The 26280-nt window shown below is 34.1% G+C and overlaps 1 protein-coding gene and 1 long non-coding RNA gene across 3 annotated transcripts; one reads left to right on the top strand and one right to left on the bottom strand.

Annotated features, from left to right (window-relative positions):
* The first annotated feature begins 502 nt into the window (after positions 1 to 502).
* On the top strand, positions 503 to 9681 carry LOC125651127 ((Lyso)-N-acylphosphatidylethanolamine lipase-like). Of its 2 annotated transcripts, none has more exons than XM_048879732.2 (6): positions 503 to 650; positions 2584 to 2672; positions 3961 to 4503; positions 4757 to 4868; positions 5062 to 5248; positions 6759 to 9681. In XM_048879732.2, exons 1-6 carry the CDS (start codon positions 610 to 612, stop codon positions 7014 to 7016), a joined length of 1230 nt encoding a protein of 409 aa, XP_048735689.2. In that variant the 5' UTR covers positions 503 to 609; the 3' UTR covers positions 7017 to 9681. The 2 variants fall into 2 exon arrangements, with proteins under 2 accessions (XP_048735689.2, XP_048735681.2); XM_048879724.2 differs by having other exon boundaries at positions 637 to 943.
* Positions 9682 to 15397: 5716 nt separating this feature from the next.
* Positions 15398 to 24432, bottom strand: LOC125651316 (uncharacterized). The gene is made up of 3 exons (XR_007361227.2): positions 24323 to 24432; positions 16846 to 17052; positions 15398 to 16545 (listed from the first exon to the last, which is right to left on the bottom strand). It is a non-coding gene; the product is annotated as an uncharacterized LOC125651316 (long non-coding RNA).
* Between the last annotated feature and the right edge of the window lie 1848 nt (positions 24433 to 26280).

Below are 26280 nucleotides of genomic sequence, written 5' to 3'. Positions count from 1 at the left end.
AAAATTTTAAACGTAAAATTTCTGCATATTTTAAAGATCTTTTGATCATGTTGATTATTTTAAAATTAAGGAAATGTGTAATTAAAATTTTGAAGAAAAAATAAATGTATAAATAGCATCGTGAACAAAATGATACAGAAATTTATATAAATTTATTTTAAAATAGACAGTAAATCTCACTAAGATTAAATAAATGCATTCAAGATTAAGACTCCCAGACCTCCAATATATTGGATGGCTCCCATATTTTTCAGAATATGCCAAATACATGCCATGGATTATATTAGTTTGTTCAGAAGACGAGCAATCGAGTTCATCTTATAGAACATGGTAGCTTACGTAATAATATTGCTAAAAATAGATGGAGGTACTTTGAGGATGTGATGCATGATGGTGGGTTTTCTTTGATGATTTCTCTTGCTTCTACAATTGTCCTGTTTTTTCGCTATGCATACTTGCTATTTATAACTTCAAAGTGCCAATTAAAAGAAAAAAGTTCCTTGAACACAAGTCTGTCTGAACTATATTTGAGACATCCCATTTTAGAGGCCTCTGATAAGGCCTATATGACGTATGGCGTTAAAATCGGAAGAATAGACTGGAACAGACATGGCGGTGGAACCGAGCGGCGAAGTCACAGAAACACTGAGGTAGGTGCGGACTGCATTGATAGTTAATCTATGCGTTGTGTTATTTTCATATTTAACTTTATAGAGTCCATATCCATCAACAACAATATGTAGTTATTTATCTACATCCATCTAGGCTATTTGTTTACGTTGAGAAAAGTATTTTTAACACGGAGGATTCCCCACACTTCCATTCGGACTACCTCAAATTTATTTGTCTTATACGGGGTTAAGGAATCAGACCTTTACATGGATGTTATTTCTTACTTTAAAGGATATTTAGGGGCATTGTTCCATACTTTCGGCATCATATTGTAAGTACTCAAGATTTGCTAATTGTACCACTGTCTTTCGTAGAAACACGGAAGATCAAGCAATTATACGGGGCAAATTATAGTGTTTATGGGGTCATAGTGACCCAAATTAATAAGTTCTCTTGCCAGTATTGCCGTACGATGTACTGTTTAATTGTCATTAATGATACTTCAGCTTTTGACCAGCTGTTGCTTAATATAGACTTCAACGTTTATTGCAATGCAGATGCAAAGAACTGAAGAGTTTATAAACTTAATTGTACCATTCATACCTGTGCACTGGGAGACTAGGTCATTATGATATCAATATTGTGTCAGTGTGTCCCAAGATTTGACCTCATGACACCTTGCAGTTTACATGCGTAATGTAGGTACACATTAACTTAGTCTAATAGAACCACAATTTTTTGTGTGTGATAACCTCCATTAAAAAGAATAACAATTCACTGTCGACAAGTTAAGTTTATCAATAATTTTTCAAGTCTCACCACTAAAACTAAATTGGGGAAGTAGAGAAAAAAAAATGTTTTTGTCATAAAAATCAATCTTAATAATAATGATGAAAATGTCTCAGCATGTCTGAAAATTCCTAAATGGAATAGGTTGAATTCATGGTGATGTAGTAGAGTTTAGCTATTCTACTTTAAATGGGCTTAGGACTGATTTCAAATTGCATTGTTAACTAGAAGACATTTCCCCAAATTACGATTTGGATTTGTAAACATTAGTACATGTTGATAACTCCATGAGTGAGAGATTCTATAATATTACATATTTATGGAAAAGTGGATTTGTGCAACTTCAAACACCTCTGCCCTTTAAGCTAAATGTAAAGAAAAAAAAATGGCAGCCAAATTCAAGAAATTAATACAGAGGGAAATTATTCTGAGGAAGAAAAACGCTTTAGTGGGTGATTGATGTCTCCTAGCCGGGAGTAACAGACTTGGTGACTGTGATGTTAAGCTTGTTAGCAGTTGTCTTATAAATCAGAAGGGTTAACATGTATGATGGTATCTTTACGTCATTTTTGTACAAATTAACTTGAAATTATCAAAACTTGTTCAGAATTATTACACTTCCAACTGTATCTCTTTCTTTTCACCACACATGGTCAAAACAAGATAGGAATGGCAGTTTGCTAAGTTTACATGTGATGGTGTACATGTGTCAAATATCTGGACGGGTTTTCTCTATAACAGTTATATTTGTTAATGATAATATAAACTTTTAATTAGTTTATATAATTTATCCACGAATAGAGAAGAGCATCGGTGGCATAATGGAGAGCATTTTTGCTTACTAAGTGTGCTGCTCCGGGTTCAAATCTGCAAAAGAGTACATGATTTTTCTAAATAAATGGATTTATATTTTTTGTGAAAAGTTTGAGGAAGACAAAAAAAAGTAAAGTTACACAAAAGAAATAGTAATAGTGCACATTTATAAATAACCATGTGCAAAAATAATACAGTATTGAACATATAGGGAAAAGCTAACAGGAGGCATGATAATGTGTAATACACCAATACAATATCAAATGGTTGAAAGATAATGCTTCTATAATGATAAGACCAATTCTTTATTTGGCTTGGTTGTTTAGAGTTGGTGTTTGCAGTGTCTAGTAATGTTGCTTTAATTTTTAGTTCAAGTTGGATCCGACCTTCATGCTGGTTTTCATGGAGACCTACCTCAATGGCTAAGCTTGCACAAGCTGAAAGAAGAATTCTGCAAGGTAGTTTATTCTTAGTAATGGATACTATGGCTTCATTAATTTCATGGACATCAAAATTCTTGATTTTGCGAGAAATTTCATTGATCATACATCAATTTCTGGACATCTAACCTTTATTCAGTCCTCGAAAATGAAAACTATGTTGCTAGTCAATTTTTGTTTGTTTGTTGCTCAACCATGAAAACAAAGAACATTAAAGTGGAATAAAACCATAATGATTAATAATCTAGCTGTATTTGTGTCCTTACTGGTAAAACCAGAGGGGACTCTAGTTTGTTTCTCTCTGTCCCACTTTGAATTCAACACCTTTTTTTGGGTCACCTGAGTAAACTCAGGTGGCCTATTGCAATGGGTCTGCGTCCATCATTGTCCATTAGCAATCAAGCATTAATGATTTTTATCTTCTTCTTGATAACTACCATTCTAAAGAAGATCTTTAGGACAAGGTTGACATAAATTGTAAATTTCAGGACTCCTGCACCCCTGGGACCTTAGGAACGGGGTAAACCTGCCAAAAATTGTCTACTTTTCAAAAATTTTCTTCTAGAACCCCATATGTGTAAGAAAAACTAAATGCATAGTGATGTAGAGCAAGAAGGCCTCTAATCAACCAGTATTGACTGGTTTTACCAGTTTTGACCACCGACCAAGTCAATACTCATATTGACCACTTTTTGCCAACCCTAAAAAAAATTGAAAATTTTATGATCCTCAGGGTAGAGGTTCTGACTCCAGGGTGGGGCCAAACTTAGTATATAGAGTGTATATGTTAAATAATATCTTCTTTAAAGTATTTTTACCACGATTTTTAATTTAATAAAATTATTTTATAGGGGGGTTATGAATATAATTTTTTTTATGACAAGTTCATAGTTATGGTCCAGCTTTCTGCATTTACTGTTTGTTATAAATAGGGAATTTAGTGTTCTGTATAAACTTTCATATAGGTAAGTTTTTTTTTGGGGGGGGGGAGTAAAAATTTGACTCGTACACGCATGCTACTGTCTGAAACTTTTTTCTTGCTGTACGATTTGCAACGTTTAATGGTATTTGTGTTGATGCATTAATGTTGGTTTAATCAGTAACAAATCAGCAAAAGTGATTGTTTAAATAGCAAAATAACAATACCAGGTATTTACCACTATGATGTTATTGATGAAAATATATTTACTTCATCATCTTATACATGTGTGTTTGATTACTGCCCTACACATTCAAGCATCTAATTAAATGTTCTAACTAATTATACAATATACAATCCTGTATTTTTTTATTTTTATTTTTGCAGCATTTTTAAGGAAAACACATGATACAAAGTATGTAACATTACCAAAAGCTCAACATAGATTGTGGACACTGTCAATAGACCACAAAGACAATGAGACCATTAAGGGAAAGGTCCCGCTAGTGTTGGTGCACGGAATGGGCGGAGGGGTTGGATTGTGGGCACAAAACTTAGGTCCTCTCAGTGAAAACAGGCCACTGTATGCTTTTGATGTGTTGGGATTTGGACGAAGCTCAAGACCCAACTTTAACTCAAAACCAGAAATAGCTGAACAGGAGTTTGTAGAGTCCATTGAAGAATGGCGGAAGCAGATGAACATAGAGAAAATGATTTTATTAGGGCATAGTTTAGGAGCATATATCTCAAGTTCATATAGTCTGCAATACCCAGACCGTGTGAAACACCTGGTGCTTGTGGATGCATGGGGATTTCCAGAGAAACCCCCTGGTGACCAGCAAAGACAGATACCATTGTGGATTAAGGCTATAGCCACAGTGATCAAACCCTTCAATCCACTAGCAGTACTTCGTGTTGCAGGACCTTTAGGTTTGTGTATTGAAGAAAATGATTTTATGATATGCATTATGTATAATAGAAGAACAAATTGATGTTGCAAAACGATCGTTACATACCAAAGCATTGATATCTGGATAAAACTTCCAATGTATGTCCAGCCTCTAATTTGGAATTGTCTTCCTTTGATCTTGCAATTCATTAAAAGGTACATGTTATTTGAAAATCTTTAAATTACCAATCCATGAAAGCCTAATTTGACTCATTTGATGTGTTGTAAATGTAGGTCCAGGACTAGTGAGAAGATTTAGACCGGACTTACAAGACAAGTTTGCAGACACCTTGGAAGATGATACAATATTTGACTATATATACCACTGCAATGCTCAGACTCCAAGGTAAGCATTAGAATTAAATTTTGGAAATAAATTGCATACATGTGATATGTCAATACCCTTTATATATACGATGGAAAGATCAATATGATAACTAATTAAATTTTATTTCTCACACTATGAAAATATCAAATTTTATTCAATAGATAAATTGCACATTTTTAAATACTGTTGAAAACGTAACAAATTGTTTTAGTGGTGAAACAGCCTTCAAAACCCTGAATACTTCATTTGGATGGGCGAAAAACCCCATGATTCACCGTCTGCCAGATCTGAGGAAGGATGTACCGCTCACTCTGGTGTATGGGTCCAAGTCCTGGGTAGACAATGCCACTGGCTACCACATCAAGTACTTGAGGAATGAGAGCTTTGTGGATGTGGCAGTAAGTGCTGTCATTTTGAAACATCTCAACTTTGTATATTGTTGAAAACTGATCAATTTATTCGAAACAATGATAACATGTAATTTTAGCTTACCTGAGCTGAAAGGTCAAGTGAGCTTTTCTGATCGCCTGTTGTCTGTCATCTGTCCGTCTGTCTTAAAACTTTCCACATTTTCAACTTCTTTTCCAGAACCACTGGGCCAATTTCAACCAAACTTATTAAAAAGCATCCTTGGGTGAAGGGCTTTCAAATTTGTTCAAATGAAGGGCCATGCCCCCTTCAAAGGGGAGATAATCACAAAAATGAAAAAATAGGGTGGGAGTCGTTTAAACATCTTCTCAAGAACCACTAGGCTAGGAAAGTACAAATTTACATGAAAGCTTCCTGACATAGTGCAGATTCAAGTTTGTTCAAGTCATGGCCCCTGGGGGTAGGATGGGGCCACAATAGGGGATCAGAGTTTTATATACAAATATATAGGGAAAATCTTTAAAAATCTTCTCAAGAACCACTGGGCTGGGAAAGTAGAAATTTACATGAAGGTTTCCTGGCATAGTGCAAATTCAAGTTTGTTAAAATCATGACCCAGGGGGGTAAGATGGGGCCACAATAGGGGATAAAAGATTTACATCCAAATATATAGGGAAAATCTTTAAAATTCTTCTTCTCAAGAACCACTGGGCTAGGAAAGTACAATTTACATGAAAGCTTCCTGGCATAGTGTAGATTCAAGTTTGTTCAAATCATGGCCCCCGGGGGTAGGATAGGGCCATAATAACAGATCAATGTTTTATATTAAAGTATATAGAGAAAATCTTTAAAAATCTTCTTCTCAAGAACCATTGGGCCATAGAAGTTTACCTTTACATGAAAGCTTCTTGACATGGTGCAGATTCAAGTTTGTAAAAATTATGGTTCCTGGGGGTAGGTTGGGGCCACAATAGGGATCAAAGTTTTACATGCGAATATATAGGGAAAATCTTTTTAAAATATGACCCAGGTGAGCGATGTGGCCCATGGACCTCTTGTTTAAAAATGCTTTCTGCATCTAAAGTCATTTCAATAGTACTTTACTGTATTAATTAATACAGTAATTTTAAAGATAACTCCAATTTACACAGATGACTGATTTGAACATATTTTGTTGTAATATTTGTATGATTTTCACTTGTACAAGGGATTGAGCACAATTTCTTAAAACTTTAATTACCTTCCAACACAGATCAAGTTTATGAGTACCTGTATCTGGTGTCCCCAAATTACTAAGTACAAATATTTCATCATAGGGTTCAATTCTGTCAATAGTTGTAGAAAAAATGCCAATGTGCGAAAGACATAGGCAGTAGTGAAGAATCATTTTATGTCCTTTAGTTACATTTCCAACATTCCTTTGCACTCTTGGTGCTATGTATTTTGACCAAATGGATTGACATTACATATAGTTTTGCCAAGATATGTGGTATTTTATTTTTAGCTTGTGTCTTTGATATTCATACAATACATCTGTAGGTTGTTCGTGGAGCTGGGCATCATGTATATGCAGACAAACCAGACCCATTTAACAAACTGGTTCAGCGGATTTGTGATGCTGTGGACAATGACACAAACCCCAAACCTCTGAAATTCCGAGAAAGCTTCAGAACTTCGAGTGAGTCGTCAACGCACACCTCAAAGACAATATCAGAATCAAAGAGTTCAAAAAGTTTAGTAGTGGAGGAAACACCAGACAATGAAGATAAAGAAAATATACCCACTCAAGTTTTATAGTAGTGGATGGTGCTGAACCTGGCATACATGACATTTTTATTTATGAAGGATATTGTTTAATTTTTATTTTGCTATTTGTTGTTTTAAAAATGAAGAATTATTTTTCAAATATGCCTTTTAAACAAAATGCTTTTAACTTAATTTGAAAATTTTTAATTGAATATCAAAAGCAAGTTGGAGCAGATTTCATTTTTACTTGGTTTACCTAATGCTAGATTTCTACATGTATGTTTTTACTGTATAAGAGAATTTTTAGCGAGGATCTAACTTTAGCATTATTAGCGAGGGTGTTGAGATCACTAAAATTGAATATTTCTAACAATTTATTCCATATTGGAGGTAATAGTTTTCTTTTTTGGAATAAGAAAGTCGCTAAAATTAGCTCTCACTAAATATTTATAGCCATTTTTATGGAAAAATCACTAAATTTGTGTCTCTCAAAATTCCACTCATACAATATTTCATTTGAGCCAGTGAACAAATTTTGTTAAAAGTAAACACTCTTTAGTTTAGGTTGTAGCTAGTCAGGAATTGGAATGGATAGCCTAGACAGAAGAAGGAGACAGAGTTATGTATTTTGTTGTTTATTTTTTTGACATCTATTGTGTTTAATATTAATGTGCAGCAGTTTATACTTGTTAGCATGTTATGAAACATAAGTCTTCATACCTTTGTGTATTATCATAAACACAATAAATGTAAAAATAAAGATATTGAATAGTAAACATTTCACATTTACTTTTACATTAATTTTAGATGTGATTTTTTGAAGATATCGGACAGTGTAATATCCCAATTTGTAGAACTTTCTGTGAATGTCAGACAAGTTGGAACAGCCATGAAATAGCCATGGATGCTACCTTCAATTTAATTGGTTGGATTGTTATTGTAACGTTAATATAATTGTGTTGTGTGGCATTGTGATGTCTTTGTGTAGTGAACCACAGCATGTTTTAGGATTTTCATACAAGTAAAATCATGTTGGCATGTGAATATTCTTTTATATATTATGGAGGAATTTGAGTGACAAGAATTTGATTATTTTGATATAGTACATTTATTCCTGGAATATACATCTTTTCAAAAACATTAGTGATTTGAAGCTGGGTCTCCAGATTGGTCACAGTAATTTGTATATATTGGTAAAAATATATATATATATATATATATTATTACTAAAGTAACTTGATCCAAAGTGTCGGATCATGTCAAGTTGACAGGCACTTATCATTAAATCAAACAAGAGTTCAATCTGATGATCCGTACCTGTCAATGAGACATAATCCAATTCTCCGGATCACGTTACTGTAGTAATGAGGAATTTATAATGTACCTCCTTATGAAATTTCAAATCTACGTTTATAGATAATAAATGCATTCCAAATTATCAAAAACACAAACATAGAGTGAAATTATTTTTGTGTGTGTGCAGTATTGCTTGTGACGCGGTCAATATTTTCCACAAAATATGTTGCATTGTGATGTCATCAGTCTCAGAGAGGCATGATGTGGATTCTGAAAACCAGTGCGGTGATCTGAAATGTCTGATCACCCTCTGTGAATTTTTACTGCATGAAAACAAGGATTGTGGAGTGGTTTATAGTAAGTACATATACCGTATGTAGCCCAATATTGCAGGTCGTGGTTGCTTTGGTATAGATTTGCACTACATCAATACGATGTATTGTTAAATGTTTTACATCGATCATTAATTAGTGCACTGGACCATTGATTACATGCTGCTGATATGAGTACATGGTCATGAGTCACTAGAGTTGTACATTGTTGATTTCTTTAGGACTAAGGTTACACTGTGTGTGTACAATGTTAGGAGTTATTAAGAAGTTTAGCACGATGTTATTGTTGAATGTCTTAGAAAGTGAGAAATCCAATATTATTTAGATATTGAATAGTTATAGTATCTATGAATGACATCATAATTGTAAGATTTTCGTGCATTTCTAACAACACTTTTATCTACAGAAAATATAGTCCAAATGTATTGCTCAACTTGATTCATATTTTTGATTAATTTGATCATGGTCAAGGTTAGCTGCAATAAAAACAAAATCTGAGAGGGCTACATTATTGCAGCTAGGTCAAGGTAGCCAAGTGGTAAGGGTGCTCTTTCACAACTGGGAGTCCCAGGGTCCATGCTTGATCCCAGAACTTCATCAAACCTAAGACTAAACATTAATCATGGGTAGTGACTGTTCCTTCTCTTAGCGTCCAGCATTACAAGTTAAAAGAGAGAGAGAAACTATATTTTGATACATTGTTATGATATTTGTATGTTTTAACATGTATTTAATGTACATTTGATTAGTGTCCAAACTAACATTAACAATTCAATTTCTTACAGAAAGACTGCATTATATACCATCCTTCTTTGATGAAGAGAATTTTTCTTACAATAATGTAGAGATTATTTTTGCTTTAGAGAATATGCAGCAGACTTTCTTAATATTATAATATTCTTTTCATTTTATTTGTAACTGAATGCATCTTTGCTTTCAATGACCAAGAAGTGCCTCTTCTGTATAAGAAATACAAATGTAGTAGAAATTTAGTAAAAATGTATTTTCTCCATGACAAAGCATGAGTTTATTAATGTATTTTGTTCACTGCTATAGTTTTGTTACACCAAATAAATTGTGAAAACCTACTGTGTATTTTCTCTCAAGATTGACCTACCCGGTAAATAACTTCTACACTGCATCAACTGCATAGTGCGGCTTTTTATACCCCCCGCGAACGAAGTTCAGGGGGGTATATAGGTATCGCTCTGTCTGTCTGTCTGTGCAGATCCGTGTCCGGACCTTAACTTCTTTGTTCTTTGACATAGGCATACCATATTTGGCACACAGGTGGATCACCATGAGACAATGTGTTAAGTACTTTCATGACCTCTATATGACTTTGACCCTTGACCTCAAGGTCAAAATTTAAAGGTTTTTTACAATGGATTCGTGTCCGGGCCATAACTTCTTTGTTCTTTGACATAGGCATACCATATTTGACACATGAGTGTATCACCATGAGACGATGTGTCGGGTACCTTCATGACCTCTATATGACCTTGAACTTTGACCTGATTATAGGGTTTTGACATAGTCATACCATAAGACATGGGTGTATCGCCATGAGACTGTGTCATGTACATCATTCATGACCGCTTTATGACCTTGACCTTTGATCTCAAGGTCAAAATTATAGGTTTATACCATGGATTTGTGTTCGGAATATATCTTCCATTTTCTTCTACAATTAAGGCATACCATATTTTTACATTCTGGGAAAGAGGTAATTTATACCTATTAATAGCACCCTTTGGGAGATTGGGGTAAGCAGGGGATATTCTTAGTGAGCATTGCTCACAGTACCTCTTGTTAAATTTAGCCAAATAGACAAGAAATAAATGGTAAATTTTGAAAAGAAAATGGATTATTTTTAAACAGTTTTATTTTCATGGTAAGATGAAAAATGTGAAGAATTTTCTACTTATGACCTATCAATGTACAGATTATTTAGTTTAAATCTTGATTTATCTCTCCTTTTGGAGTTTTGGTTAGCATTCATCAAAGCCATGCGTATCTTTTATTTGTTTGGTAGTTGGATACACTTTAAGGACAATTGTCAATGATACAAACCAAATCAAAAGTACTGTAAACGGTATAATGATAATACATGTATAGGTTATATATATAAGATGTTTTTATTATAAGATGTTTGTTTTGTGACATTGATTAACACACATGGCAAAAAATGCTAGGAGTTGTGGAAAATCAATAATTTCTCAGGCTCCACCACATCCGTTGAAAAGGTACCGCATGGAATTATTTTTTTCATATTTTCTTGTGTTATAGATATTTATGTAAAACTTTCAGAAGGCGTTCATAAAATTGTTAGTATCTTTTTTATCAAATAATTATTGAATGCATACATTTATGTGCAAGTGTTTAAAAATAATAGTACATTGTATACATTTAATAGTAAGTAATGTGAAACTATATATTTTTTATAAAAATAAAACTTCCATTGCTTATTCTATATATGAGAAAGAAAAGGTTAAGCTCATTCTACAGTCAACATAAAAAGGAAAGATGACTCATGCCACAGCCAAGTAAAAAAAAAAAAAAATACCTATCTGCCTTTTCAAAACTTGAAATGTTTGGCCTGAGAAACTATTGATTTTTTTTTTTTTGGCCTAAGGTAGTACATGTATCAGCCATCATCAAGCTGTTACATATTTTGTTTCATAACATGAATAACGGAAGGTCAACAATATATATATTTTATTACCTAGCTGGTCGTTTGAATTTTCATATCTATTCAGAGTAGCTTATTCGATAGATTGGTTAACCTATAAATCTGGATCTCACAAAAATTGAATGTTTTAATGTATCAATAAAATATACTTTTCCAACAGTTTATATAAAATCTTTTACACCAGCTCAATATTGTAAAAATGTAATTACTTTCCTTTATTATGAATATCCATTTGCTGAGAATCAAAATCCTTGCAATATGTTTACATGGGCCCTATAGTTTAACTGTGAGATGAGTTAGAGAGTTTCGCACCTGAGATTTGGAATAATATATGTCAATTTTTTTGGAAGTGTATTTTATGATTTCTACATTGATGGAGAAATAGGAAATTAAAAAGAAAAACAGGGGTCGTGACCTTGGTATGAGCTAGTGTTCTAAACATGACCTTTTTGCACTTAAATTGACTCAAGATTTATTCATTTAAACTTGATTTGTCTGACGGTGTCAACGCAACATAAGCAACACAAATCAACCATTACATAAAATAGATACATAAACATGTCTTCTAAAAATACAGATAAAATAAATTAATACAAGAAATGTATGTTAAACATATATAACCCCCCCCCCCCCCCCCCCCCCAACCCCCCCCCCCCCCCCCCCCCCCCCCCCCCCCCCCCCCCCCGGTGCAAAATTGAAAAGGGTTAAACTCATGCATCATCTAATTAATAGTAGTGCCAAACCAATTCAAGATATTAAATTAATAGGGGTCATACACTCCTTAAGCTGTACCAGTGTACCAAGTTTGGTGTCAATCAAGCAAATAATTTGACCATATTGACTTAATCTTATAAGGGTCAACTTAAAAGGGTCTACTTCTTATGATGCACTAGCTGTCAAGAAAATGGTCCTCCAGATATTGAATGGTCAATACATTCCTATGTCCAAATTGACCATATGACCTCAAAATCAATAGGGGTCATCTACTCCTTAGGATGTAAAAGTGACACAACAAGTTTGATGTCTGTCAAGCAAAGGGTTCTCAAGATATTGAGCAGACAGTATTTTCCTACATCCAGTTTGACCTTTGGCCATGTGACCTCAAAATCCATTGTGGTCATCTACTCCTTAGGAGGTACTAGTGTACCAAGTTTGATGTCTGTCAAGCAAAGGGTTCTTAAGATATTGAGTGGACAGTATATTCGTATGTCTAGTTTGACCCTTGATCATGTGACCTCAAAATCAATAGGGGTCATCTACTCCTGAAGATGTACTAGTGTACCAAGTTTGATGTCTGACAAGCAAAGGGCCTTTGATCATGTGACCTCAAAATCAATAAGGGTCATCTCCTGAAGATGTACCAAGTTTAATGTTTGTCAAGCAAAGGGTTCTCTAGACATTGAGCGATCAGTATATTCCCATGTCCAGTTTGATTCTTGACCTTTGACCATACGACCTCAAAATCAAGGGCCATCTACTCACAATGTACCAAGTTTAATATCTGTCAAGGAAATATGGAGTGCCAAATTAACATAAACTCAAATAATTGAAGATATCTGCAATTATTTGAAGATATCATCAATTCATTTGATGCACGCAACAATTTAATTCAAGATCTCTTCAAATAATTAATGATCTCTTCAATTCTGAATTATTGCGTGCATTAATTGAAATAATGGCATCATTAATTCTTCAGCTGAATTGATGCATGCTTTAATTGAATTAATGATCTCTTCAAATGAATTGATGATATCAACAATTGAATTGATGCGTACTACAATTCAATTGAAGAGAGCAATAATTGATATAATGCACGCATTAAATCAATTGATGAGAGCAATAATTGAATTAATGCACGCATTAATTGAATTAATGTGCACATTAATTCATTTGATGAGAGCAATAATTGATTTAATGCGTGCATAAATTCAATTATTGCTCTCTTCAATTGAATTAATGATATCTTTAATTCATTTGAAGAGAGCAATAATTCTTTTAGAGAGAGCAACTATATAATTTAAGATATCTTCAATTCAACATATCCACAATTGAATTAATGATCTCTTTAATTGAATTGTTGCTCTCTTTAAAAGAATTTATGCGCACATTAATTCCTCATACAAAAGCATTGTAAATAATTAAAGATATCTTAAATTCAATTAAAGAGATCATCAAATTATTTACACAGAGCTCTAAATTAATTGTTGCGAGCAATATTTCTACAAAATTGATGCCCTCATTAATTGAATTGAAGAGAGCAATAATTGAATTAATGTGCGCATCAAATCTATTATTGCTCTCATTAATTCAATTGATGCTCTCATCAATTGAATTGAAGAGAGCAATGATTGAATTAATGCACACATTAAATCAATTATTGCTCTCATTAATTCAATTGATGCGCGTATTAATTCAACTGATGAGAGCAATAATTGAATTGAAGCATGCATTAATTCATTTGATGAGAGCAATAATCGATTTAATGTGCACATTAATTCAATTAAAGAGAGCAATAATTGAATTGATGATATCTTCAAATAATTAAAAATATCTTCAATTATTTGAGTTTATATTAATTTGGTGCTCCATAAGGAAAGGTTTTTCAAGATATTGAATGGACAATATCTTCCTATGTCCAGTGGATTGACCCTTGACCTTAAAATCAATAGGGCTCCTCTTCTACTCATAACCAACCCACATATGAAATATCATTATGATCAATTAAATGGTTCTTAAGATATTGAGCGGACAACATGTGGTCTATTGTCAGATCGACATGCTGACCGACCGAAAAGTGCAAAGTAATATGCCCCTCTTCTTTGAGAGGGGGTGGGGGGGGGGGGGGGGTGGGGGGGGGGGGGAGTAATGGAAATAATTGGCCTTTTAGCACTTGATATACGAAAACATTCATATCAAATTTGAGAGCCATTAGGAGTGATGTCAATTTCTAAAATTTCACATAATTTTCAAGGTCTTGTCTTAAAATCTAAAATGGACTAAAAAAAAGAAGAGAGGGTTAGAGATCAAATTTGTAAATTATTGGTGAAAATACTGGATTTTTATACTTTGAGTAAATTAATTTAAACATTTTTTTAAGAATCGGTGTTCTGTTTGGAAAAATATATCAACCAAATTAATAAGTTACAACATCTAATTCCAAGTCTCAACTTCTTGTATCATAAATTATGAAATTGAAATACCTGCAGGTATTGGAGTATAAAAATAGAATATATATTGGATGAAACAGAAACTGTAATATCATGCAGATTTATAACTCTTTGATTAATCAATCCTTACATTACAAAATATAGTCCCTGCCAAACCATTTCAAAATTTGAATTTAAACAAAATTTTTCAACTAGATATAGAGTTCAGTAATAGATGTGTAATATGTTTGCACCAATGGGATCAGTTTCGAACCAGTAAATACTTAGTTGTAACATCATATGCGCAGTTGTGTTCAAAAGCTCAGGAGCTAACTTCCTGGTCATGGTGTGAACAGACTTGAATCCACGCTATCTGAGGATGCCTGTATATTCATTTGACAAACTGTGCATCTTAAACTGATTTTAAGTAAGATATATATATATATATATATAATTTCCTTTTTCACCCCACTCTATCATCACTATTTTTCAATTTTCTCCCCTGGTACAGGGTATGACCCTAGCTTTGACTGAACAAACTTGAATCCCCTTTACCAAAGATTGTTTGGAGATGGCCCATCTGGAGTACAAGTCAAAAATGTAAAATAGGTGAACTAAAATATGCCGTAAAAGTGGAAGTTTTTGCATGTTTAGCGCGACACAAATCTTTTGATTTTACCATTAAAATGGGTATATATACATGTATTAAGCAAGAGCTAATTTTTGCGAATTCATAATTCCATGAAAGATATACTGTATACTATTACCTCTGATATGAAAATAAATTTTAGCGATATTCAATTTTAGCGATCTCATCACTTGGCTAATAATGCCAAAATGTTAAAAATTCTGCTTATACATTATGCCTCATCATATGAGCTCAGAATAACAGGATTTGTTGACTCAGGGAATCCATTTCAGCTCCTTAAATCCTTTGTGCTTGAAATCATAAAATAAATCAACATGTAAAAAAAAACAACTTTTATTGCTAAATACAATGCATCTCAAATCAAATCAGCTTCAATGTATGATGATGAAATTGGAAATAAATGTAGAACAGAATGTTGCACAATTACAATGTTTGCTACTTTTGTATAGCAATGTTAACGCTTTCATCTATTGATAAAAAGAGAATAAGTGTGCATTGTTCCTGACCACCACCACAGCACAGGAGCCTCATGGGCCACACCACTCAATTGAGCACGTAAATCTTTAATCCACACTGTGGTCTTGAGGGTCAGACTTAATTCTCAGTTACTCCCCCTCAAGTGAATGTGGTCCTTCACTTAAATAAAATCTCAAATCTCCTCCACCAAATGATGCTTTGTGCCAAGTTTGGTTGATATTGGGCTAGTAACCGACATTCGGTCTTGCTATCTCTTCTTAACTTAGGGAAGAGATTGTGAGATCGACCATGGTTATATGGAAAGTTAACACACAGTGTGGCAGATGACAAATGACGGACAAAATTTACTCAGAAAAGCTCAATTGAGCCTTAGGCTCAGGTGAACTAAAAAATATACTGTAACAAACAAATTACAATGTAAATAATTGATAAACAGTACCAACATCAGCATCATGTGACAGATTTGGTAATAATAAATCGTTGACCAATCCCTATGAAATTCATATGTACATGAAAAATGACCAATCCCTTTGGGATTTCATATTTATATATGTACATTCTGCATGAAAAAATTAACGGCGTTTCTTTTTCCATTTAATGCGATCTTTTGTTATAGACACAGTGTGCACACAATACCAAACAATAAATACAAAGAGAAAAATATAAATAATAATCCAAAACATATGGTTAACGAAAGAAGAAAAGGAATCAAACAAACTGTTGATATTGTACAAAAACTGAAATGGAAACATCAACAGTTTACACAGAAATGTGATGACTAAAACCAACAAGTTCAAAATTACACCCGGTATTGTTGTAGCTTTCTGAATGATATGATATGACCAACTATCAGAGGAGCCCAGATCTATCACTAGCCCGACCATGATGACAATCCCAATTATCAAAAGTACCCATTGCTTTTGCAGTGCTGTTCTGTGTTGTTGCAGGAAGAAGCTTTGATCTCCTTTTGCTTTGGTATCAGTTTCATCTAAAAACAATTGATATAAATTTTTCATATTCATGTAGTTCATTGAAATATTTCTTGATGTTTTCAGCTGGTTATTTTTAACACTTCTATTATAGCAAACATTGGCATTCTTATATGGTGAAAGCAATGAATGAGGAACATCCAATCTAATTAAAATCAGACTTCTTAGATCCGCGCCGTATACTCTGTGTAAGAAGTAGCGATTGTGAGCATACCTTAGGATCCGATTTTAATTAGATTGGAGGACCATCACAATGACTCCACCAGTTGTACAATTTGTAGTTTCAATATATAATTTACCATTGTTGTGTTTACTATCTTCCAAACCAAAGATGGACTGCAGACGATCAATCTGTCTTCTACAGTCAGGACATTCTTTTGTACGTTTAGACCATGATTCTATACAGTTCCTGCAGAACATATGACCACAGGGAACACAACAGCAAGGGTTGGTTAGCACCTCCAGGCAAACTGAGCAGTGCACCATTGTCCCCAAATAATGTTGGCCTACAAAATAGATGTCAATCATATTGTCACTTTCATGATTCAACTCATAAAATGGTCACACATACATACTCTTATTTTGTACAATGCAATGCAAGACATTCAAAAGGAAACATGTGAGTTTTCATTGATCAACATTGTACCAGTATTTTTCTTTATTTTACACACGAGTAAAAAGTGGGTAAAAATTGATTCATGGACCTAGGCAGGTACAATATACCAACATACACCTGTATAAAAATAACTTTGTGCAGTCATTTGTATAGTTCCGATAAATTTTTGATTGTCAATCAAGTCTATATATGTACCAATGGAAAATAAATTATATTTCATCTCAAAGTATTACAATCATCATAAAAACCACATGCAAAATATACGTTTTTTTCCTCTTTTACCAATTGGTTTAATGTTCATAGAATTTGTCACAGTTCATTAATGTTTTTTAACCAAAGCGAGTAAAGCATAGTCAGAACATGACCATTGGATACCCAATTGTAGTTGTTGTACACAATGTTTGTGGATGGAGATGTAATGGCATAATAAACCCAACAAAACAATTTTTTCTGACTTTAATTCTTAAAAGATGGTATTGAAAAGTTTCTTTAAACAACTTCATACGTCATGATACTGCCATGAGAGCCTGTCAAAATGTTTGCTATGAATAACTTCCTTAGGTATTCTAATCATCAGCTACTTTATCGATTCAAAGGTGATGTCAAAATTTAATGAATATTGATCTATTTACAGGACTTCTTGTGATCAAATAGCCATGGGCAGGAGGGAAGAGAATGGACTTCCGATGGTGGCATGAGATAATGTGAACTGGTATTACAGGTTTACAAATTCATTGTTCTCATGATCGCCATGTGGGCTCCTGACAGAGGCATGCACTTCTGGCAGCCCCATCATACTAAAAAAGCCACAAATTTTATACATCGATTCTTATTCCATGTTTTGCTAGCAAGCAGTGATTTTGTTTGTTAATTCAATGCTCAAATTCCTAGCCTTCTTTTACAATCTGTGATTTTGGCTGATTTATGTCAACAGTGGGCAACGGTATATATATATATATATATATATATATATATATATATATATATATATAATTAATTATTTTTAGCCTTCAAAGGAAAGTTCTACACACAAATGCAAGAGGGTTAATTACTGTTTATCTGCAACTTTGTATGATCAGGTACTTTATGAAGAGAATTCTTGAAGGAATATCATTTGAATAGCTAAGTACCACCAAACAGGAATCACATGTGCAGTGCAAGAAATGTTTTCCTAATAATTTTTTTTTACATTTTCATGTCTGATGCCTACAATTTATTACTACTAGTAAGAGTAATATATATCTAGGAACAAAATCACTTGTTGTGGTTAGACCAGGTGATATACCGTCATTGCATTTGATGTCTCTCTCAAAAGTAAAAATGTCTGAATCTGCATATTCATAGACATCTATTAGCTTGATGAGATTCAGCTTTATTATGATAATTGGACTGATGCCTATACGCAGAAAGCTGATGCAGATGACACACTTGGATACCATGAATTACACCATAACAACTGGCTGGAGATCGGTGAAAATTTCCAAACTTTAAATGAATTATGAAATATGTCCCGAGAATTAGTGTATGTGTCAATCAGTCCAAATGCCAGAGTGTCAAATCCAAGCAGAATATTGCCAATATTAAAGCAATATGAGCTGTAAACAGCGACAACTTTTTAAAGCAGATTTTATGCATTTTATTTTTCTACGTTCATTGGGAAGAGATTATTTAATGGTTAAAATATTTTACGCCGCATACAATTACCGTAAACTTAATGTCAAATGTAACCCTGTGGTGTCTGTATAGTTGAATTTGCCATTGCTCATTATTTTTCAGCGAGCGTTACTAAGATACAATGCTGCAAACAAATTGGTATCTACGATGGAATCAGAGGCAACTGTCCGTTTTTGTATGTCATGCCTGCACAAATGATTCCCTGTGGTTTATTTAAGAAATGAACAGCACTTTTGAGCTGTTCATGGTCGAACTGGTCAAAAGTGCTGTTGATTTCTTATATTTATATTCGTTTACTAAATCACCATTTGTTTACATTGCTTGAATAAGTCGGGAAATATTTTGTTGCATAAAACGAACTCCTAAGATCCACCTATGTCCCAGTCGTATTGTGACATACGTCAAAACATAGACATGATGTCACACTTTACTCTGCCTTTTATATCAAAATTGCACGGTGCACTGTATTTTGGAGCTAGGAGACCACAAAATTGGGATGATGATCCATGTAAGTTCACAATCTTAATCCGGGGTGTGACTTTGCGATATCTTTGCAACACATGTTGTATTTTTTCAAATCATTACGCTCTCTCAGTTAAGTGCTTTAAACTAGTTCATAATCCGTTCATAGTCAATATGAACGGATTGTGTCGCGTGCTGAAATTGGTTGGTTCATAGAGGAAAATGCGATTTGCAATATAAATATACTGAATTAAATTTAAATTGGATTCCTTTTTCCATCTCTTTCATAGAGAATCAGTCAATTTGGACTTTGGACCTCATTTTTCAGACATTCGTTTCAATGTCAACAACCGTTCGTGCACATGCAAAACTTCTTGTCCAAGTGTTTGACCTGAGGTCACTTGCATACAGCGTTTATGTCATACAAATAATGTCTTGCAAGACAAGTGATTATTTTCTTTCTAAACACATGTATTGGCATAATTGCAGGAAGTGAAACTTTGTTATTTCATCTTCAATGTCATTTCCTGATTGAGTAAAAGGGTGCGGACTTAAATTTACACTTACAAAACATTGCTGCTGATTACTGCAGCTCATATTGCTTTAACTGAATTTGATTAGGCCCTATCTAAAGCTATTTTTAAAGATTATTCTCACATATTTCAAGAGACAATCAAATATTCTTCAATGATGGAAGGTTTTGTGTGTACTTTGCCAGTCCCTAGATACCAAATGACGTGGGAGAGAGTCAGTCAATGATGTCAGTGTCATCAGCAAGCTTTAGCCTGGTTCCCGAGGCCTTCCAAATCTGCAAGCACAGAAGGCCTCAGGAACCAGGCTACCTCATACTTTTGTTTACAATGACATCTTATGTTTCTGTGATTTGAAATAGTGATTAAAATTAGGGGGTAGTATTAAAAGAACAAGATTGATAAAGCGTAGTCATGTCCCCCACCGCAGTAAAAAAATTTGAAGCATAAAAGTCCCATAACTCCTGTAAAATTTGTTGAATTGAAATGGCGGTGCAATATGATCAACTACATATGTTGACTAACAATCTACCAAATTCCATGCAGCGATCTCTGAGAAGTTGCATCCACAAAGTGTTCCTTAGCGTAGCATGTACAAATTCATCAAAGTAACATAACTCCTGTAAAAGTTGAATCAAAATGGCGGCGCAATATTGGTCGACTAAATATGGTGACTAACAATCCTACATTTGAACAAAATCCGTTGTGCGGTTTCGGAGGAGCTGCATTCACAAAGTGCTCTTATACAGACATGATTTTTCTCTGCTTCAAAGTGGAATTCTGCTTTCTGGACTGTAAAAATCCGTTCTCTATACAGTATAACAATTCTGCTTCCAAATTTCTTGGTTGTTTAATAAATTTCACTGTTTATGAATCTTATTTTCTGGAAAACTGGGTTTTGACTTTGAAATTTACATAGCAAGTATTTCCTCATTGTATTCTCCTCGTTCATTGGTTGAATCATTACAATATCACCCAATCAGCAGATTGTACACTGATTGTAAACACATGAACCTTACAAAAATGTCTGTAAAAGCAGTACAAAGAGAAGACAGTAATGTGTAAGGACATTGACAAGGTCCAGCTTTTGAAGAACCTTTTAGTCAAGTGTTGGTACAGAGCTCCAGATAATTTTTTACCACAAAGAGTATTTACTCCCTGATTTTCAAATCAATGAGTATTTTGCTTTTCAGAAAAATTCAAAGGTGTATTTTGTTAATTTACTGATGATCTGATCTTTTGCACAGAAGATGTCACCAGATAAAAGATACTTCTTTTGTTAAACTTTAACTTAAAGTTTATACTAAAAGGCCGCTCTAGCTATTTACGGGGAAAATCCTTTGCAGTTCTTTTTATTAAAACTACTCATTGTCATTGGGAATTTGATATTTATCATTAATGTATTAAATTTGAATATGTCAGACATGCAGTCACATGATTATGATCCAATTCTCTATATCATTCGTCCACGATTGATAATACAAGTTTTTTCCCTGTGCTTTCGACCGCACATTAACTCTTTAAGAAAGAAAGTATAACAAATAGGCCTATATAATAGTGTTTCAAAATTGTGATTGTCATCAAAACGTATTTGATACGCAACTAGGTTAAGGGCTTCCATAGTCAAATGCACAATAATCATGCGGTGAAATTGCACCTCAAATTCACAGGTATCAGTACACTTGTTACGGTTAAACACCGAAACGATACTACCCATATGTTGACTGTGACTGAGCTAGCGTAAATTCCCCTCATGGTAATTTCCCCGTGACGTCACTTAAATATCACGTAACACTGTATTGTTGGAAAACAGCAAGAGGCCCTACTTGTGAACAAATGTTCAGGTTCATTCGGGTAACCAGCTGAATTTTTATTGATATACTCAGAAAAAAATGAAAATCCTTAACATGAAAAGTGTTGGGAGCAAATGCATACTCAAACTAACCATGCTGTAATTTAACAACGTATCAACAGTCATCAGCGAATTACGGGGGTTGTCCACATTCTTATATATACCATACCGTTAATATACAAGACAAAAATTGCTCCCCGCACTTTTCAAACGCATAAATATATCTAGATTACATAGCAGAAAAATTAATATGGTTTTAACAAACTTGAATCTGCACTATGTCAGGAAGCTTTCACGTAAATTTCAACTCTTCTAGTCCAGTGGTTCTTGAGAAGATTTTTAAATGACCCTAACCTTTTTTGCATTTTTTGAGATTATCTCCCCTTTGATGGGGCATGGCTCATCAGATGAACAAACTTGAAAGCCCTTAACCCATTGAAGGATGCTTATTGCCAAGTTTGGTTGAAATATTGGTCCAGTGGTTCTGGAGAAGTCAAAAATGTAAAAGGTTTACAGCTGGACAGACAACAGGTGATCCGACAAGCCTACTAGAGCTTTCAGCTCAGGTGAGCTAAAAATCGGAGGGGGCTGCCATTATTAGCAGGAGCAGGCCTCTTTGGTCATGGCTGACCATAGATAATGACCTTTCGTCCACTATCTGTTTGGGGTGTCTGCTCAACAGTGCCTCTTGTGGCTGTAGAGACCGATGCGAGACTGACAGTTTCTGTTGCATTGGTCACATATGTATGATGATTCTGGTTGCATTATTGCAGCTAAAATAATGGTGAGGGCTATGTTGTGGACTTGTCAGATCTTAAAAGTTTCAAATGTATTGTTTCTAAATGATCAATAAATAGAATTTAAATCATAGAGGGTGAAGCCCTCTCACGGCCCAAAGAGCTGTGAGAGCGGAGCTCTCCCTATAGGTAACACGTATATACATGTTTAAAAGGAAAATATACAAAATTAATGAAAAATTAAACCATACCTATGGAACTTGAAAATTTTGGTCCCAATGGCGTCGATTCGAATACTAGCGCATGGACACATATTTCTCCATATTGAATCTCGTGTAACCAAGTTCACGTCGTTCTGAGATGTTACATAAAATCCGTAAAAGCTTGTAATCTTATTTTCTTAATCATGTATATTCACTCCTCGATTAATGCGATTATAGTGTACCATGTCTCCTATGTTTATGAATTTGCTTAACACCGATGCTGAATATGACGTCACAATGCACGTTTTCATCCACAGGGGCTACACCCTTTGGGCTTGAACTCTGTGATACCATAAATATAGAAAGGGGTATAACTCTGACCCAGATAAAAAACTACCCACTCACTTCAAATGCCTAAAAAAATCAGAAACTTGGTGCAGTATGCGTAATTTACCGGTTTCCTTGTATAGATTTATGTTTTAACTACTTGCATGCCAAATTTCAAGTCACAGGTTCTAAAAATAACAGAGATATATACGTCATTGTTCTCTCGATTTCACTTGTTTATTTTCACTAGAACATTTACCGGTCCAGGTCACCGAGTGATTTTCACCTATGACAGCAGCAAAATTCAGACCAGTGTGGAAGATTTCAGACCTATTAATTAAAATTTCACATCAAATATACATTACTTACCTCCTCTTACTTTAATAAAATTCTCTATGTTCACCGTATCTGGGTTGCTTATTTTACAAAACATCAACTCCTGACTCTAACTGCCATTTGGAGAAACGCACTAAAGACCTGAAATACTTAAAACTTTAAAGAAGGGGAAAATGGGTAAAAACAATCAAAATGAAATAAAATAAACAAAAAATTAAGAAAGCCAAAAAATAATATTGAATTTCCTTCTCAAGGTGCAATATCACAAGAGTAATGTTTTGATCAATTTTAAGGTATTTGAAAGTATATCAGGTATTTAGTGCATTCATTAAAATGGCAAATCTTGTCAACAGTTGATGCTGCTGAGGAAAAAATGAGCCATGTAACGTCTACACGAAGAACATTATTTTAGAGTGAGGAAGTAAGTAGCATATATTTGATGTGAAATTTTGATTGACAGGTCTGAAACCTTCCACCCTAGTCTGAATTTCGCTGCTGCCATAGGCAAGAAACCAACAAGTGACCTGGACCGGTAAATGTCCTAGTAAAAATAAACAGGTGAAATCGAGAGAACAATGACGTATATCTCTGCTATTTTTAGAACCTGTGGCTTGAAATTTGGCATGCAAGTAGTTAAAACATTAATCTATGCAAGGAGACCGGTAAATTACGCATACCACACCTAGTTTCTGATTTTTTTGGGGCATTGGAAGTGAGTGGGTATTTTTTTTTAAATCTGAGTCAGAGTTAGACCCCTTTCTATATTTATGGTATCATAGAGTTCGAGCCCAAACGGGCTTAGCCCGTGTTTTCATCTGTTGCATGGAGTTTCTCGCGTTCAATGAATAGGCGGATCAAAAATGTCTAGCTACATTTTGTAGAATACTTTGATTGAGCTCTGTTCTCACACGTTCGGTGCTAACTTATATATTTTTTTGTCCTGTTATGGATCTAAATCAATACTTTTTGCTTCGCCCTCAAACACGGTCATGCCGCAAGACATATTAATTACCTCAACAGACTCAATCAGCCAACTCACCTCTTAATTAGTCATTTTCATTTGACAGTTTCTAGCAGCTAGCTCAGTAGCTGCCAGATTTTCTAGTAGGAAATGCAATCAAGGTATCAAATCGACTGGCGATAAAACCACACACGGACAAATTGTGTTTTTCCGGTCAAATATATTTAACACTGTTTTGAAAGTGCATAAATCGAATCATTTAAGAATTGAACAGCACTTTTGAGCTGCTCATGGTCAATATGAACTAACGCGATTCACAGAATTTGCCTCAAATCCAAATCCGTTCATATCTTTCGTCAACTATCATAAACAAAGGTCGATAAAATATCGCCACATACAAACATACTTGCACAAATATCTATTTATCTATTTTATTTTAGGTGAACAATTATCTAATGATTGTTTTCTCATTATGATTATTTGCAAGCTTATTTTGGTGTTTGATATTTCGGAATGGCACATCGTCATGCTCTTCTACCCACAACAAAAGCTGAGCAGGTAATTTTCCCCTCCTCGTTTTTAAAGATAAAGAACTGCTTGGATATCTCACAGTTAAGAATCAAGCAAGGGGGGGGGTGGGGGGTAATGAGGAGATGAACAATTTACTTCTCAAAATGACTAGAAAAATTTCATAAATTATTAAATACTTGGTTTTATATAAAAACTTCTTATATACAAATATTGATATGCAATGGAAAAAAATTGGGTATTTCAGTGGGTTATGGGAGGGGGGGGGTATTTCGGTGTTTTCTGAGGGTATTTCGGTATTTTCTGAGGGTATTTCGGGGTAATTTTAGTTGCCCCGTTCATACTGACCATGAACAACTCAAAGGTGTTGTTCAATTTTTATATAATGATGAAAGTGAAGTACATATGTAGATGAATTTCACATTACTGGTAAATGATTAGATGCTGACCTTCATACACAAGAGACTTTTTTTGAAGAATTATCTGCCCTTTGTAAAAATAAGAAAAATTTAATTTTCTAAAAATGCGTGCAGTAAATGATTAATTTTATCTCATATTTTCATAAAGAGAAAGTGAATGTAACTTTCTACAGAGAAATTTTTATGAAAATATAATTTCTTTTAAAGATATTTTGATAAAACATGCTCTTCCCATAAACTTCAATGTAAAATTCTAGGTGACATAATTCAAGCAATAAAATTTTTAAAAATTCCTATGGTGGATCATTTTTATTTGATGAACCCTTCAAAATGATACCATGATTACAAAAATCCCACCACCCATTTACTAGATATGAAATATGGTTGTTTAAAAATACAAATATGCTGCTATGCGTTTACTGCGAAAAAAAGTACAGTGGGAGATCCCAGAATCAATACATATTTCAGCAGCACAGCTTCTCCATTAACTCCGCATCTTTATTTGATACATGTTTTTTATGTCAAAATAAGGACGGTTATAACTGTGTATGCCGTCCGATGATCCCCCAATCAAAGGAATCTCGCTCCAAACATCAAATATCAAATCACTTGAAATCCAGGAAAGTTGATGAGATTAATATAAAGACAGGTAAAATTTTGTCTTTGATGATGTACCAGTGAAATAAGTTTTAATTAAGATATAGTTTGATCATCCTTGTCAGTGCTGGCTTCTGTGATCGAGCCGGAGTTAGGCTTTTGAAGTGTATGCGTGCTTGCCAACAATAAAGTGAAGAATGGCCATTTGATTTTGTTTGATCGCAAATCTTCTTAATGTTACTGATGTACAGAAACTTGTTATGAGAGAGAGAGAGAGAGAGAGAGAGAGAGCAATATCGCTTTTTGTATTAAAAAGAACTTGGACATTTCGCCAAAAGTGTATATGTACTACATGTATTTGAACGTATACAATCTGTCACTTTCCAGTCACAGTAAAATAAATAAAACTAATTCATAACATGATGTTACGTTCATCATCTGAAAAATGTTCTCATGTTTTTACTGGCTGGAGTTTATTGATAAATCCTTATA

This window comes from Ostrea edulis, chromosome 1, assembly GCF_947568905.1.
Source record: "Ostrea edulis chromosome 1, xbOstEdul1.1, whole genome shotgun sequence".
Lineage (NCBI taxonomy): Eukaryota > Metazoa > Mollusca > Bivalvia > Ostreida > Ostreidae > Ostrea > Ostrea edulis.
This window is presented reverse-complemented; position numbering and strand designations above follow the sequence as displayed.

Bases quoted from the DNA above. Each gene is read 5' to 3' on its own strand.
- LOC125651127 (XM_048879724.2), top strand. From the start codon at position 879: ATGGATGTTATTTCTTACTTTAAAGGATATTTAGGGGCATTGTTCCAT. The intron at 944-2,583 runs GTAAGTACTCAA...TTTAATTTTTAG, and splicing joins CATACTTTCGGCATCATATT to TTCAAGTTGGATCCGACCTT. The intron at 5,249-6,758 runs GTAAGTGCTGTC...ATACATCTGTAG, and splicing joins AGAGCTTTGTGGATGTGGCA to GTTGTTCGTGGAGCTGGGCA.